Here is a 17,455-nt window from a genome sequence, read left to right as displayed (position 1 = left end):
TGATGTGAGGAAGTGGATCTCTGTCTCTATACCTATAATACAAGTGGTACGCGACAGCAGTGTGAAGATCGTCTTCTCGTATCAATGATCTGGTTTGGGTCTGGAGGTGGGATCCCTCGTTAGCCGAAGATGACCCCTCAGAATCAGAAGATGCCCCCTCCTCATCCGGAGGTGCAGGTGGAGGAGCCGGCTGCTTACCCCGCCTGGTGGTCATCATGGGTTGGTCAGGATGCAGCTGGTGGAAGTCCCTGATAAGTTGGGAGCCGAGGATGTGTCTGGCCGGTACCCACGACCTCTCCTCGGGACCATACCCCTCCTAGTCCACCAGATACTGGATACCAAGTTCCCCGATGGCGGGAACGAAGAAGGCGTCGGACAGAGAATGCTGGACCCCCAACAATTAGGCGAGGGGGCGGCAGAGCCGCTGGGACCAAATAACTCTCACAAACAGGCTTCACCTTGAACACAAGGAATGTTGGGTGGATTCTCATGGATCGACGGAGCTTTAGCCGTACCACCACTGGGTTGATGACCCTCTCAATGGCGAATGGGCCAATGAATCTGGGTGACAACTTTTTGGAATCCCCTTGCAAAGGTAGGTCCCGAGTCGACAACCACACCCTCAGGCCCACTTGGTAGCTGGGAGCCTCAGTGCGGTGACTGTTGGCAGCTATGGTGTACCGGTCAGCAGAGTGGAGGACAGAGGTTCTAGCTTGGGACCAGGTCCGGCGGCAGCGACGGATGAAGGCCTCAATGGACAGGCAGGAAACCTCCTTCTCCAGGGCCTGAAACAGAGGAGGCTGGTACTAATAAGCACACTGGAAAGGGGATAGTCCTGTGGCCAAGCTGACCAGGGTGTTGTGGGCGTACTCGACCCACAACAACTGTTGAGACCAGGTAGACGGTTCTTTGGAGACCATGCACCACAGAGCCACCTCCATCTCCTGGTTCTTCCTTTCAGTCTGGCCATTGGATTGTGGGTGAAACCCAGAAGACAAGCTGACCGTGGCCCCAATCAGTGCGCAGAACTCTTTCCAGAAAACAGAACTGAACTAGGGCCCCCGGTCAGAGACCATGTCAGTTGTTAGGCCATGGAGACGAAAAATGTGGAGCAGGAGGAGTTCAGCAGTCTCTTTGGCCAAGGGGAGCTTGGGCAATAAGGGCAATGCCACAAAATGGGCCATTTTACATTTTACTGATCTTACTGATCTACCACCGTCAGTATAGTATTGTTGTTGTTGGACGGCAGAAGACCAGCAACAAAGTCCAGAGAGAGGTGGGACCAGGGGCGATGCGGCACAGGCAGAGGTTGCAGAAGACCAGCAGAAGCCTGATGAGATGGTTTGTGCTGGTTGCAGACAGGACAGGCACCAACAAACTCCCGGGTGTCCTTCTCCAGGGTGTCCCACCAGAACTCCTTGGTGAGCTGCACCCCAGGATGGCAGGTATGTTTGGCGCTGTGTGCTCATTGAAGTACATCCAACTTCAGAGGCTGAGGAATGAGCAGGCGGTCAGAAGAGCAGGAACTGGGTCCAGGTTGATCCTCCAGGGCCTCCTTGACTCTTTCCTCCACCTTGCAGGCCAGTGGAGCAACCAGACATGAAGGAGGGAGAATGGAGTCAGGACCAGCAATGTCCGTCCGAGAGCGACGATCTGTCTCCCCCTTGCGTCGCTCCTGTCTACTTGCCTGGATGCGCCTATCCACTGCAAGTCTGTTCAATCAAATCATCAATGAAGGATGGCAAATCAAAGGAGACCAGTTCATCTTTCATATATTCCGCTAATACAGCTAGAAAAACGTCACACTGAGTTCTGATAATGTGTGAGATATTCTGTGATTTTCTTCATGAAATTAAACGTATTCATTCTTTCTTCACTCAACAATTTTAATGTATAAACTCTTTACACATTTTATTCTTTATTTTAGTGAGTATTGCTTTCATGTCGCTGTAATAATAACAATGAAAGACGTCCTCTAAACAGAGGAGAATTTTGTCACAACGGTGTCCTCAGTTTATCTTTTTAATGTACTTTCTCCGCACTTGGCACGGCTACTCCAGCCTGCGTCATGGCGCGTGCACCATCAGCTGTGCAGCGATCATGGCTGGGGCGCAGAAGCTGCTCAGTTAGTGTACAAATTTCATTATAAAGTTTTATTTGTCTTTGAAAGGGGGATCATCTATGCATGGCTCTAAACTCTGTCACAGGTTGTGTCTCTGTGCGCTGAATGTTTGCCCATATGTGACGAAGGAGGAGCTGGGAGAGCTGTTTGATGGTCCATTAGTTTGAACAAAAGAGGCACTGTAATGCTAATGATTTGATTCCATCCGCAGTAGAAGTGTGCCCTTTCAGCATAATGCATTTGGAGGAACTTTTATTCTGTTTGCGGTTTGTTTTCAAGTTTTGGGTCTGTCTTCTGCGCGATTCTGCATCTGCATGCACTTCGCCGCGCAGATGCTTCTGTCATTATAAAATTAAATGCAGCACACTGAATCTACTCTGCATATCAAGTAATTTGACAAACTGCAGTTTTGTTAAAACATCCAAACGAAGAAATGTAGCCTATTCAATAGCATGTCGCATTCAGTAAACTTGGGTAAAAAAATTGAAAACTAATGACCCAGAACCTGAATCTAAGGTGTTCTTCAGGCTCGTCTGTTTCATATCTTAAAAAAATGACATCCACATTTTACCAAACGAAAAAATTAAGCAGTGTTCTACAGGCTTAAGTTTACTCGTGTGTCTTGTGTTGAAAGCAGCAGACTGAGAGACTGAAACACAGTTCTGATAATGTGAGTTGGGGCAGGGAGAGCTATCAGGAGTAAACAAAAAGACGAAATGTAATGCTAACGATTTGATTCCTCCCACAGTGGATGAGTTGCTTTTGGAGCCCTGCCACATGAAATAACTTTATTCAAACTTTAAAAACACACAAAAGAAAAGTTTATGTTGGTTTTATTCAAGCGCAGCGTGGAGCCAGACAAAGACGAGCTTTATGCGCTGTGTTTTGGATCATTAAGTCTATCGGGCTCAGATAAAATGATTAACTCAGACGTTAATGAGATGCTCTACAAATGAAAATATGTGAACATTGTCAGTCACATTCTGAGTATCTATTTGAATGTACAGTATCGGGAGGCTGGACTACTTCAGTTCTAATGCGCAGCCAGGGCGTTCAGTCTGGTTCAAATAATTCTTGATCGGCCTTGTATTAGCTGTGTGGGGGGTTTAAATCAGTAAACCTGGAATAAAAATTGTATGAATAAGTAGGCTAATAAACAACATGCGTGAAGAATGATAAATCAACGACCTTGTATAGTATGGGATACTGTCGCTTGAAAATCAATGCACTTTAATATCGGGTAAATTTACTGTTGGCTTTCGAGCTGCTTCGGGACAGTTATGAATGATCTCAGACTGAAGAACAGATAGCCTGCTGTATAAAACCTATTCACATGTACTTTTCCGGGCAGAAAACACTACTGGGGTGATGAGGTGGTAAAAACACTCTGTTGTCATGATTAAACACAATACTTGATATAGTAGACTAGACAGAGAGAGAGAGAGAGAGAGAGAGAGAGCTGTTTTCAGATACAGTTTTACTTTACTTTACTACAGCTGTTTAGAGATGCAGTAATCACTTTTGCTTCCATAATCACTGCTCCTCCTGGTGGTTAGATTAACGGTTGCAACTTGATTTCACAAGTGGCGCATAGGGAGTATAAGTCCACCCGTGCTGACTATGCCATCGACTACGTCAGCATGGGGGATCTGATTAGAGTCACGGACCCTGCACGATCCTGGCACGGACCCAGCACGGTCCGGTCGAGGTCCCACCACGGAATGGGTGGGCGGTTTGGTTGGCTTCATCTGTATGTGACGACGTGCTCTTCAGAATCAGCACTGCAAAGACAAGATGATGCCACGTCCACCTTCACAACCTGCTGCTTCAGTCTGGCTGCATCGTGGTCACCTACAGGAACACCACAGAAATGCAACAATAGTGCTTCAGGTTATTTATCAGAGGATGTACTGTATGCTATGCAGAGTATAATCCATTTTTTTTTTCAATAATTCATCAAAATGATTTGAGACTGCTTTGTTATTTTAGGGGTTAAAATTTAAACTCTAAAAACAAAAACTACACAGTAACAGCTAAAAAGACCTACAAAATTCTGAATTTCCAGAGGGAACCTTCCCAAGGGATTAATAATGATTCTTTCTTTCTATCTATCTATCTATCTATCTATCTATCCATCTATCCATCAATCCATCCATCCATCCATCAAAAATAAAATACAAAAAACACATTATGAATTTTCTATTTATGTTGAGAACCTTCAATTCATAGAGTAATTCATAGAGATATGATAAAGATTTATTATTATTATAATATATTTCGCTAAACGACACTCTTGTTTGATTCTGGTCTTTCAATACTGACTTGTTTGTTCTTTTTCATCGATAATTAATTATATATCAAGAACTCAACTTAAATAAATAATTACATAATATTCAAAGTTATGTATTGTTTTTATATAACATATAACCCTACTGTGCAGACTCTGGCTCCAAATGAACATTGAGTGAGAGCAGCTGCAGTGCGCGCCCACTGGTTTTGAGTCCTTACAGTTGTTGATCTGGCTATAATTACATTTCACCGCCGTCTTCTGTTGATGTTTACACTGACCAGTTAGTAATAATGCATACTTTTTTATTACTTTGAAAGACCTTAACAGACATATTTATTTTAGCTTGATTGAAATCATTTGATGTAAGTTATTGCGCAACTATCGGCTGAATTTTACTATGGAGCTGATCGTTCTTTAATATGATCTTGGGCAAAGTAAAGTTATAGTATAAGTATCATGAAGCATAGCAAATAAGTTTACCAGTATATTTTTCCCCTGATTCTTTGCTGAAATAAAAAGATCAATAATGTCCATCACATAATTTCAGTCACATATTAATGACACCATAACATTAGCTACATTAGCCTATTTTAGTGTTAGCTAGCTAGCTAGCTAATGACCATACCTCCGAACAGAACATAAAACAAACAATTTAACTTACAGAGATAACGTAAAAATCCATACATCCCACAGGTCAGGTTGGTTTACAGCAGAAAAACTCACTTTGTCAGTCCAAGAGAGACAAACACGGAGCGGAAAAGTTCAATGTCTCCTCGGCTTTCCTTCGCTACGTAGCTTTGATATTTCCAAAGAGAACTACGGAAGATCGGCAGCTCTCAATCATCGTCAAATATGACGTAAAAAACAGTTTTTCAACCTCAAATAACTTACTTAAAAGAAACGTCACATAAAAGAGACCACTTGAACTCAATGTAGTATGATAATAACTAACTAGCAGAGTTTAGGTTTGGAAGAAAATTATGTGACGAGTATTTTAACTTTAAAGTTTGACCCACATCCCATCTGTTATCAATGAGGAGGTGGGGTTTATGACTTATACTGCAGCCAGTCAGCAGGGGGAGCTCTAAAAAAGAAAGCTTCACTCCACTGGAGAGCTAGTCGCCCCTTGGGTTCCAACAAATACATGTTCAATAGGGGAAAAAAATATATTCAGTTCAGTTTATGTAAAAAAACTGAACTGAAAAAAAATATTTACCTTTTCGGTGAAAAAAATAAATCAGTTGTTGCATCCTCACGTCAGTCAGTCAGACTGTCCAAGAAGTCAAGTCCAGTCAGTCTGGAATCCAGTGCTGGTGTTGGCTGATGGTTTGAGGGATGTGACCGTCTCCCTTGTTCAGAATCAGGTGACAGGTGAAGAGTGATTGAGAAATAACCAGGGAGATTTACGGAGGTGCAGATGAGGATGATGGGAGTACGCTATTGTTGGTGATGGGTGAAAACGAGCCATAGTATTAATTGCCTTGCTGTTTTCTATCGCGGTATGAGCGTGCTGCTCCGACGTTTCCTGTTGTCTTCCCCTCTCCCGCTGCTCTCTTCTTGCTCCGACTGAGTGAATGAAATACATGGGAGAATTGAAACGTGGGGCATCCTCAAAAGCATTCTTTTATATATATATATTTTTTGTGAAGTAATTTCCACAAAAATACAGAGATTAGCAAATATGCAAGTTTAGGCTACTATGTGAACACATTTATTGACATATGAAGAATTAACAAAAAACATTTACTTTTTCGATTGTTTAATATTTGTGGATCTTGGTTCACATTTCTGGATTGTCTTCTGTGTGAGCACAATTGTCTCCCCTCCCAATTCTCCCGGTCTTTTCCGTCCTACGCAGCGCAGGCATTACTGCATCAATGGGTGCATTCTTGGTGCGCAACAGTGGCGTTGCGAATCTAAGAGTATCACCATCTCTCACTAGTACAGTGCGCTCCTCCAGGAGGATGACAGGTGAAGTAGCAGCTGGTTGATGCTTCAACAGGCTTTAGTTTGTCGGGACCCTGCAGTGCCCAGCCAAGCTCAGCTAAGGATGGTCCGTTCAGCGCAATCATCGAGAATAGCATGAGTATGCAATGATTTCTTCCCATTACTCACAATGACAGGAACGACCTTCAGATAGACACCAGAAACCCGTTTGGTGGGGGTCAGTGAAACTCCCTCCAGTGGGGTGATGAAATAGACACCTGAACTGGGTTGAGCAATAGCATGCAGGACTTGAAGGTGAACATTCTAACATTCACTGCAAGGCTTCCTCAGAGTGCAAGCGTCAGCTGTATGGCTAGTTTGACCACATCTTTGACATCTTTTGCCCTCTGTGATCCAGGTCTTGATCTGATCTGGTGTCCGGGTCGTGTCCTTCGGGCATTAGTATAGATAATGATCATTACTCTTACAAAAGAGACAAACTCTAGTCTTGAACTTTGGCGGTGCAAGTTCGACCTTGGAGGTGTCACTACGATGGTAGATTGTCACTGGCTGCATCTTTAACTGTGGTGCAGCTGTGATCTTGTACCTTCTTGGCAACAACGGCTTCTCTGTCTGGTTTCGTTGACACATTTTGGCTGATAGTCCTCGTCTCAGCTTTCACCTTGAGCCACTCTGAAAGGTCTCTGAGATTGTATGGCTGTGTGTGCAGCCGACCACATGCCTGCAGGTGCTCTATGAAGCTGTCCCTCATTGGTCTTGGAAGCTTACTTATAAGTCTATCCACGTGACCCGTTGTGACCCGTTAGGACCCTCCAGAGAAGTGAGCATCCCTACCAAGAGGTCAACACGTAGGGCAAAACCTTGGAAACCCTGCTTTGACATCTGTGGAATTCAAGATGGCAGATATTTCACCTTGGGCTAACTGATGAGGCTGTCCATACTGCCGGTGTAACGCCTACATGGCAGCTGTGGCGGCAGAACTGCGCAATGAGACGGGCTTCCTCCAGGACCAGCTGCTCCATAAGTACTCAGTACTTATAATGCCATTTTCAAGTCTGTGAACTCCCTTTCACTATCGTTGATTAGTTTTGGAAGTGCAGGGACAGGCTGAATGGGCAGGAAAGGCCAAGTTGGAGTAGAGGCTTCTACCACTGGTGGTGGCTGTACTAACACTGGAGTTGCAGTGGCAGATTAAGGCGCATGATAAAATGGTATCATACCTGAAGGTAGCTGCAAAGTTTGCCCAGGTGTGAGTGTCTGGTGTGTTTATCTTATTGCAGAGCTTTTCCCAGTGAAGAGAGAGTAAAATCAGCAGCATGAGCTTTGAGCAACGGCTGCACTCAATATCTTTTTGTTGTGTAAACTTGTGTTCTTTCAGCCGCTTTGTGAGCTGAAACATCTCAGCCTAGTTGCTGTTCAGCAAGGTGCTGATGTCGCTGCCCAAGGCAGCCAGCCAACCATAAACTAGATGGGGCGGTACCGGGCGGGACTCGATGCCCAGGTAACAAAGGAAAAAGATGCTGTCAGCTGATGATCACAGAAAGTGAATTTGTAGGAACAGATGATCTGGATGTTGCAGCTGAGTGTTTGAATAGATGATAAAAAATCAAAGACTAGCTGACTTATTATAATTTTTTGTAAATATATTACTCTGAATCACACTTTAAATCGGCCTGGTTTGTCCTATAGCAATTTTAGCTGAGGCCAGAGGAGGAATTTCGAGCGGGGACAATCATGCTGCGGCACGGTATACTGGGCCTAGTGTGAGATAGAGTTGGTAGTCCTCTAATCCAAAGATCTGTGGTTTGATCCCAGGCTTCTGAAGTCCTTGGGCTGTCCCTAAATCTAAAGAAATAAAATAGATCCTGATTGGCAGGTTGAAACCTTATTCTTAATAAATGTGTATGAAAGGTTGAATGGAAGAAATGAAAAGTGCTTTGGAGGACCATAAACGCACTACACTAGTGAAGTATTTTTATATTTTCTTGTGTTTGTACTCTCTGTTGATTAGTGATATTTCAATTCATGCATCTTATCTGTTGTAGTGTTAAGAATATTTCTCAGGAAGACAACTTTTGTATTTGATTAATGTTTTTACTATTTGTATAATCTAACTCAATCTCTCTCTATTTTGTGTTGAAAGCCATGCCACAGGCTATGACAGTGACCCCAACTCCCCCATGGTGTACAGCTGCAGCACACAGTACCGCATACACACACATGGAGTCTTCAGAGGCATACAGGTATGTTTGAAAGAATAAAGAAACTCTCATGCTTAATACTTTAGAAGTATAATTTTAAAGCTGCATAATATGAGTTAACAGATTTGGTAGATTTGGTTTTCATTACAGGTATTAAACATTAAACTGTTGAATGTCAAAAGTAATACTAGCCCTATCCAGACTGCTATTTCCAGGTGCAACAATGACGTCACTGTGAGGATTATCCTGAAATCTGAGGGCACACTCAAACAAGGCACGCTTGACCGCCAAAGTCCAGTCAATTAATCAGTTTTGTTGATGTCTACATAAACTAACTAGCAGCACCTGCCATTGACCGTGGAACCAGTGGTGTAAGTAGGGTCCTGGCCAGACCTACTTTTGGTTTTCTAAAATCTATTGGCTTATTTTGTCATGTGACGTTAACATTTTTTTCACCCCAATGCTACTGCCCTCTACTGTCAAACAGACATATGCTAATCAGTCAAACAGCCATTTCTCTCTTTAACTAATTATGCTCCAGAAAAGCTGAAGTGTTTGCCGACTCTTCAGCTAGCCAGTGTGCTGCTGCCTGCGTTCCTCCAGCGGGTCTCTCCAGAGCCTGCCAGCGACACTGACTCTCCCGTCAGTGCTCAAAGTTATGTTAGCTCCTGCTCCTCTGCAATGCCTCCAGTCAACACTGGCTGCTCTGCCTGCTCTGTCACTGCTCCAGCTACCCAGACTATATGCTACAGAAAATGCTAGCACACCACCCACGTCCTTTGCTGGCCAACCTAACTACAAATTTCCAACTGAACACTCCTCTATTTCACCAGCTACCGACCCTGCTCCCTCTAGTGTGGCAGAAATCCACTGCTCCAGTGAGTGCTGTATTTACTCTGGTAGTAAGCGCACAAGCGCAAGGTCGCCTTTGGACTATTGAAGGACTCGGTTCAGGATTAGACAAAACTAACAAACATGCTTTTTCTGTGTGGATTTCAAAATGCTTAAAATGCTATGTGCTCTTTTCGGAAACACAAAAGCAGTAAATATCACAGAGACTGGTGTAAGGTAGTCTTAAAACTGGATCTGAGCTGTTTTGAGGCAGTATTTTTCTCAAATTGGCGTTACAATAAAATCTAATGTAGTTAAATGTAGTTGCTGTAAGCTTTAAACGGGATAAGCTAGTCCTGCGGCCATTTATGACAATTGCTTTCCTTTTTGTCTAAATTTATGTTTGTTAGACATTGGCAAAAAATGCAAAGTCATCAGAGACTCGTTGGACTTTGTGCAAGGGGTGGTAACCAAAGATCACAAGTTCCAAAACTTGTATGTAATGGATGTAATGGAACCAGGCAATAATAACCTTTGCATGCAGTGCAATATGTCCTTAAAGCCCCTTTAAACCTGACTTTATACCAGAGGTGGGACAAAGTCATTGTTATGCCGCAACCAAAACAAAACATAAAAACAAGGGAAATTAACTAAGAGCTAGTTAATAAACAAGAGGCGAGTGGAAGCCAGACAGCTGCGCTTACTTGATTGAAGGCGTCTTGTCACCTCGGTCCAACGGACCGTGTCGTCAGCTTCCTTGAGCCACCAGCCCGTTCTCTTTTCCTTTGAGTTCAGATTTTTGTATGATTTCGGAGTTTTGTGAAGAGCGAGAGGAGTGTGTGTCGCGCTGGTTGTAGACTGTATCTTAGTGTTCTGCACAGGTGTGTCCAATGCCCAATCGGCTGCCTCTCATCAAGAGTTGGGAGGAAATGACGTTGTCTTCCTCTTCAGGAGCCGTCAGCACTGGGATTTTTAGTTTCCACCCAAACAACAAAACTTGATAACACACCTCCTGTCTACAACCAGCTCTTTTTATAAATGGCAGAAATAAAGAAATGAAAACCCAAAGAACGGTCCGTAACATCATTGTTTTGCAAGTCACAAGTAAGTCTCAAGTCTTTGGTCTCATGTCCCCGAGTCAAGTCCCAAGTAAAGAAAGGCAAGTCCCAAGTCGAGTCAAAAGTCCTAACATTTGAATTAAAGTGATACTTCACTCATTTGCATTAAGCTTTATATCATTAGAAACTTGGTAGTATTTTTGAACGGTTATGCAACCCGCCCTAATTTTCCCCTGAGACGGAAATCTTTGTATTTTTAAATGGTATTATATAATGCTTTTCTAGTCTTCTGACTACTCAAAGCACTTTGAGTAGTCACATTCACACACTGATGGTAGAGATCACTATGTAGTATCATCCATTAGAAGTAACTAATCCCATTCATACACCACCACTGAAGCAGAGGGGTTAAGTGTCTTGCCCAAGGACACATTGGACATTAACCCAGCTGGGAATTGAACCCTCGACCTTCCGGTTGAGAGGCGACGACTCTACCAACTTTTTTGGCTATTTTTAAGAATGAAAAGGAGCCTCCGATGACGCAAAAATCGTTATTGTGCGTCATCGTCGGCTGTTGTGGTTAGCAGGGTGAAACTACAACACTAGTTCCTCATATTTTTGACCACTGAAGCTACAAACCAATCACAGATCAGTGGGTGGGAACTCACTCCCTGAAACGAAACTTAACGTCCGCCATATTGCTTGGAAGCTATGCTAACAGGCTCTGTGGAGAAAGCTGATAAGAACCGACAATGACGAAAAAAATTATGTAATATGTTTCAGGTCATTAGCTCTTTTCACCAAAGTACTTATATGTTACATTTACACAAAACATGATTGCTATTTGAGTGGTTTTTTTCACCCTACTTCTTAAAATGAAATAAAAACACTACTGTGACTGATTCTGTTTTATTCATTTTCTCAATTCAGTTTTTTCCATTGAAATTTTTCAGAATTCTGTGTTTAACGATGTGTTTAGTTGGATCAGATTGATCAGTTAAAAAATATATATCTGCTTGCCTTTTTTTTTTTTAAGGTAATACAGTGTTTCCCCTACCATTATATTAGGGGGGCGGCCCGCCCCCCAACGGCCCACCCCGCCCCTCTTGAAGGTCAAGTTCAAAAAAATAAATAAATAATTTTTTTTTTTTTTTTTTTTTTTTTTTGCACAAATCTTGAGACACTACGTCAACCATGTAACATTAATGTCATCCTCTATAACCTACAGCATATTAGGTTCAGTTGAGTTAAGTTTATGTTAAGTACTGACGGATAATTACTACACAAAGTTTGTTTTTTAATGTCGACATTTACGTGGAGTATAACATTCATCATAACGTCAGATAACCATATTTACAGTTAACCACCGAGGTGAACCTTTAGCTTCTAACATCACACAAACTCATTATTTTCAACATCTTAACTGGAACCAGGCTGTAAACATGTTAATTCCTGTGGTAAAAACGGGCTTTTTTATGGCACTTCCGGTGCTTCTGCAGCCAGCCTGAAGTGGAACCTCGAGGAACTGCAGTTTTTTGTACTTCCGCATTGGCTTCATTTTTCGAGACCGGAGGTTGCCCCTTGGTTGGACCGGGTGCGTGCATGTTTTTTTCTTTCTTTTTTTTGTGTGGCGTGATTATTGGGTTGGACCTATCAATTCTCAGTGCATTTTGCGGTCCATGGCAATGAACACAACTTCCTCTTTGTTACTACAGGCAGGTTACTTTAGTAAGAACCAAGTGTATGAGTTTTAAAGATTTTGTAAAAATATTTTTTCAAAAATCGTCTGATTTCTTCTTAGTGGCCTTTTCTTAAAGTCTCTTTTGCAATTATGCTCAACATTGAGGACATAAAGAGAAGATGGTTGTGGACAGTTGAAAAAAAAAAGTTTAGAGAGAGAGAAGCAAAAACGAATTATCTTGGTCCTTTTAATTAATTAATAGCATAACTCAATATTAACTTCCCAAAAATAACCTTCCTCTGGGGGTTTCTTCCATTTGTTCTGGAAGCTAGAGATTTCTGCTGCATCCTGTAAATATGAATTGATAGAAAATGTTGCCCTGTCCTCAGATTGTAGCTAACTTTAGCTATAGTAAGCCAGGGCTGAATGAGGGAAGGCTCTAAGTCTTTAGCTGATCCTTAAGTATTTGTACGCTATAATATCTCCTCTTTACACATTGTAATGAGTTGATGCTCTGCTGATTAGACTACTTCAGAAACTCTTAGCTCCCTGTGGCCTCCATGTCTGTGCACACCCACTCATGACTTTTGGATTATACCAACTGTAGAGAGAGGCCTTTTTGAGGTATGATGTATGGCATGAGTAGGATAAATTTGACTTATATATTCATGATTTTTACTACACATTTTTCAAAGTGATAGTTTAAAAAAATTATTTAAAAATAATGAAGTATTTGTTTAGGGAAGCATGATGGAAACAGTTGAGGAAGACAACATAAGGGAAGCCTGGAAAAAGTGCTGGAATGTAATATTGTGTTGACAACTAGAAAAAAGGGAACATTTGGTATGTTGAATGAAACAAAAGCAAGGGTTTAACTAAGATCAACTATGTAGAAGGCCTAATGTGATTTTTATTGATTAAATAATCTGTTATTTCTTTTAATTCCTCACCTAGTATATGCAGCAGACTGTTGTGAGGGCCCTCGCAAGAAGATCTGTCTTTGTCAGCCTGGGATCTGGAACTTTTAAAACACCTTTTGAATAGTTGCCTTTTAATACTTTAAGTAATAATAATTAATAATTGATGTCAAAGAAAAGTGGTTTTGCTTCAAATGAAAGATTTGTATGTGTGCTTGTACAGGATATGCAGCGGGGGCCCAGCCTACCTCAAGCCATAGTTCGGTCAGAGAGCAACGAGAAGCGTCCCTTTATGTGTGCCTACCCTGGATGCAACAAGCGCTACTTCAAGCTTTCCCATTTACAGATGCACAGTCGCAAGCACACAGGTGAAACCAAGAAAAATAAAGAGATTTACTTGATGTGACTCAGTACTTCTATCAATATTATGGTGATAAACATTACACAATTTTACATTTCATTAACTTAGCAGTTTTGATTTCAATGTAATTTGCAAGCAGAATATTGAAGGTGGAGTTGGTAGTATTGTTCATTGCAGCTTTTAAACACACCATTCAAACTGGGCCCCTCCTCTTGGGCTCATCGCCTCAAGAAGCGCACACTCACTGCAGGATGTTCACTGCAAGCTGCCGCAAACTAGCACAAGCTAATCGACGGTGTTTGGAACCTGCCTGTCCAACAGAGACAAGGCCAACTCTGCATCTGTGGGTAAAAGTTTACCCAAGGGGCACCTTCGTTTTGGCAAGCTTTATCCGTTCGCCCTTTCGCCTCACTTTATTTTCTCTTCTTTGCTGCTATGTCCACGTCCATCATATTGAATCGCGTCTAATTGCTTAATTGTATCCACTCCTAAACTCGCCTGCACACTGTCATTGGCTTCGTGAAATACACCAGCTTCCGCCCAGAAACTTCCTGTCATAACCACAGTGATGTTTGAGTGCCATTACTTTTGTTTAATTCTATATTTTATTTTTTTAGGGAAAAGCTACTGACTCCATCTTTAATAAGTATCTAACTTTCCTGGCAGTACTTACATTGTCAAGATTTGCTCCACCTTTACCAGCAGCCACATCAAAATGATCTATAACAGGGCACTGCATCATAATTGACTTTTGTACATAATGTTTTAAACTACCTGACCTAAAAAACATTTTTTATAAGCTCCATGACCAGAAACATGGCAAAATTAGGAAAAATATTGGAGAGATGCTATTAAAATAGGATAGAGGTTAGAACACAGTAAGGTTTCAAGACAGATGCAGTGCTGGCTGAACACTGAAGCTTCTGTGTCCGCAGCAGGGCAACCCGCTTGATCTGGCTATTTAAGTTTTTATCATGAAACTTTTTTTTAAACGTTTAATAAAACCAAAAAGTAAGCCTGTTTCCAAGTATGGAAATACTGTGATATCTTCAATGATTAAAAAGGTTCCTAAAGAGTATCAAACTCATTTCCAATGACCTTTCTATTTCTAAATTTGTCTTTGATCAGGGGAGAAACCCTACCAGTGTGAATTTACAGACTGTGGCAGGAGGTTTTCTCGCTCTGACCAGCTCAAAAGACACCAGAGGAGGCACACAGGTTGGACACAAGCATTTTGATGACAATGTTGTCTTTTGAAAATAAGTGTTTTTTTGTGTACAGTTTGGCATGTGAAATCTTAGTTGCTTATGAATGGTCATACTTCTGTGTGGCTTTTCTGCAAGTCTCTGTTCTACTGTATTATATCTTTGTGTTTGTGTGTGTGTGTGTGTGTGTGTGCGATCTTTAACATTTGAATTTTGTGTGTGCATGATTACTGTATATTTGTTTAGGAGTTAAACCTTTCCAATGCGAGACGTGTCAGAGAAAATTCTCACGATCTGACCACCTTAAGACACACAACCGGACTCATACAGGTAAAACAAGTGCGTACAATTTTTCCCATTTCTCTTCATCCATTGGATGTTCATATGAAAGATGTATGGTGTATTGATAGTTATTTTACAACCTAGCGTTACAAATCAACTCATTAATACTTGATTCATATTTTATATAATAATTTTATTCTAATATTTCTCATGTGCCCTGTCTTTTCACTTGATTTAATTTTTTTTCCATCTGACCTGCCCCTATACAAAATTCCATCTTTCATACTTTTTCTACCTCCCATTCTTTCAAATTCTTCTTCAATTTATCTTGACTATCTTCCATCATGTCAATTCATTCCACCTCTTTTTAGGTGAGAAGCCTTTTAACTGCCGCTGGCCTAACTGTCAGAAGAAGTTTGCCCGCAGCGATGAGTTGGTGAGACACCACAACATGCACCAGAGGAACCTCACCAGACTCCAGCTGGCCATCTGAGTCTTTTTTTTACCTGTATCACAGTTTTAACATTTAGAAATGTGGGTTATGCCTGCTAATATCCTCTGTCAAGTCAATCCAGACCTGGATTCTTTGCATGAAAGAAACCTCTCAATGGGCCAGTGGAAACCTAATTGGCCCCTAAAAAGTTACGGTTATGTCTATATTCTAAAGCCAAATGAAAAACTGAACATTAAAAAGAATTGTGAAATGTTAGGTGTTAAATATAGTATTGTAGTATAGAAGCTGAGAATTTAAGGTTCTGGAATGTGATGGATAATACTGGCAATATTTAGTATTTTTGATTTTGCCAACTTATCCAAAAAACCATCAAGAAATCAGCTCCCTACTTTAGTCAAATAGGACAGCTTTTTTGCTCCAGATGGGAGGCAACTTGAAGGCTCCAGCAAATATTGAAGGATCAACCAAATAAATAGTCGACACTGGCTTTTGCTGCAGTGCACAACAATATTATCTTGTTTGGCTTATTATATCTAATAGGTTCTAATATGTGTTTACATGTTATCACTAAACCAACACACACTTTATAAATGTAAAGTTTTTATCGTAAATTATTTCCCCAAGACATATTGCCTCTTTACTTTTTCACTAAACTAAAAGAAATACTCCAAATGTTTGGAAAATTTTCAGGTCAAACCACAACCATTTGTACAGTTCAAAGGTTCTTGTCACTTACATAAGGGCCCTACATCATGTTGAACTTGGTAATACTTACGTATGTTGAAACCAAAAGCTTTTTGTCTTGTGGTTTTATTTGTTATGATTAGGATGACAAAACAGCTTGACTGGAATGATTCAAAGGAAGGGATGTGTCTTTATTTTGTGTGTTTTTCTCTTCTTATAGTTTCACCATTTATTCCATTAAAGCTGGTTTTGGGTTTAAGCAAATGAGCAAATTACAGAAACAATCTGCACCTAACCTTTGAATTGCCCACCGAGAACAAATACTTTTTTTTTATTGAACAACATAATTTGCAATGTTTGTAATGTCAGTTTTGGTGTTTTGTCATAGCCTAAAATATACATTTTAAATTATCTTGCCTTTGTGAGTATAATAAGAAGCTGAACTTTTTTGTTTTTGAATAATGTGAAGATTTTTTTCTATTGTTAAGTGCTCTGAGGACTTTGTTGTGTAGACAGAAACCTTTGGTAGAGTATGCAAGCTCTTAAAGGGAAACTTGTAGGTTGGAGACCCTAATCAGTGTACAGGAAAATGGTTTAGAAAATATATTGTCAACAAAATATATGAATTAGCACTCTACATTGAATTCTGGAATCATTTTGTGTGTTTACTTTAAATTTAGTGTCGCAGGCAACAGGATGTAACGTAACACCTTAGCATTAATAAACATGTCAGTTTTGTCAATGAAGAGAGTTTTTTATTCTTATGCATACAACGGACCACTGGCTTCCAATTATGATCCTGTTAGGTATCAAAGAGACCAGGAACAGGTCAGGATTAGCAAAAATGATGACCACCGGAGAGAAATTCAGTTGTGGTGTGAAGGATAACCAGGGGAGGAATGGGCAGGTATTCAAATCTGTCTTCTTTTAACAAAGTTCGTTATAACATCAAATGTTATTACTTCTATAACATCATGAGGAGTGGAAGACAAAAAAAACTAATACAAAGATCTGTCGTTATCACAGATACATGTTAAACATCCAAATTCTGAGGTGCTGGTTTAGTTAAAATTATGTCCGAAAACTTTACTGATCGCTTACTGAAACAAGTGTGAAACCTGAAATTTCAGATAAATTAAATATACAAGAAAAAAAGTAGAGTAGGCACTGTTTCGACTTAAGAGTCATTATTATGAGAGTGGAGAAAAATCTGGGAAACTCCTTGCGAGACAGTTGCATCACAAGCTGATTAGTAATAATATTGCCAGCGGTTAAAAATGAGGAAGGGGAGTTGACGACACTTAAAGGAAATTAAAGAGGTATTTGCAGATTTTTATAACCAACTTTATAAATCAGAAGTGAACCCGAAATCACCTGGGCTAGGCGGTTTCTCCTCAGAATACCATAAAAAGTTTGCAGACA

The 17,455-nt window shown here is 40.9% G+C and overlaps 1 protein-coding gene across 2 annotated transcripts in view; it reads left to right on the top strand.

Annotated features, from left to right (window-relative positions):
* Positions 1–16,901, top strand: part of wt1a (WT1 transcription factor a) — a 36,410-nt gene extending 19,509 nt beyond the window's left edge. Inside the window, exons 5-9 of one of the 2 annotated variants that reach the window (XM_061036803.1) lie at positions 8,503–8,602; positions 13,271–13,415; positions 14,537–14,626; positions 14,860–14,952; positions 15,267–16,901. In XM_061036803.1, the coding sequence (XP_060892786.1) occupies positions 8,503–8,602; positions 13,271–13,415; positions 14,537–14,626; positions 14,860–14,952; positions 15,267–15,388 (550 nt within the window). In that variant the 3' untranslated portion in view covers positions 15,389–16,901. The remainder of the gene's footprint in view (positions 1–8,502; positions 8,603–13,270; positions 13,416–14,536; positions 14,627–14,859; positions 14,953–15,266) is intronic. The other variant, XM_061036802.1, reaches the window with a different exon arrangement.
* Positions 16,902–17,455: the final 554 nt, after the last annotated feature.

The sequence above is a fragment of the Labrus mixtus genome, chromosome 4 (genome assembly GCF_963584025.1).
Source record: "Labrus mixtus chromosome 4, fLabMix1.1, whole genome shotgun sequence".
Classification (NCBI taxonomy): domain Eukaryota; kingdom Metazoa; phylum Chordata; class Actinopteri; order Labriformes; family Labridae; genus Labrus; species Labrus mixtus.
This window is presented reverse-complemented; position numbering and strand designations above follow the sequence as displayed.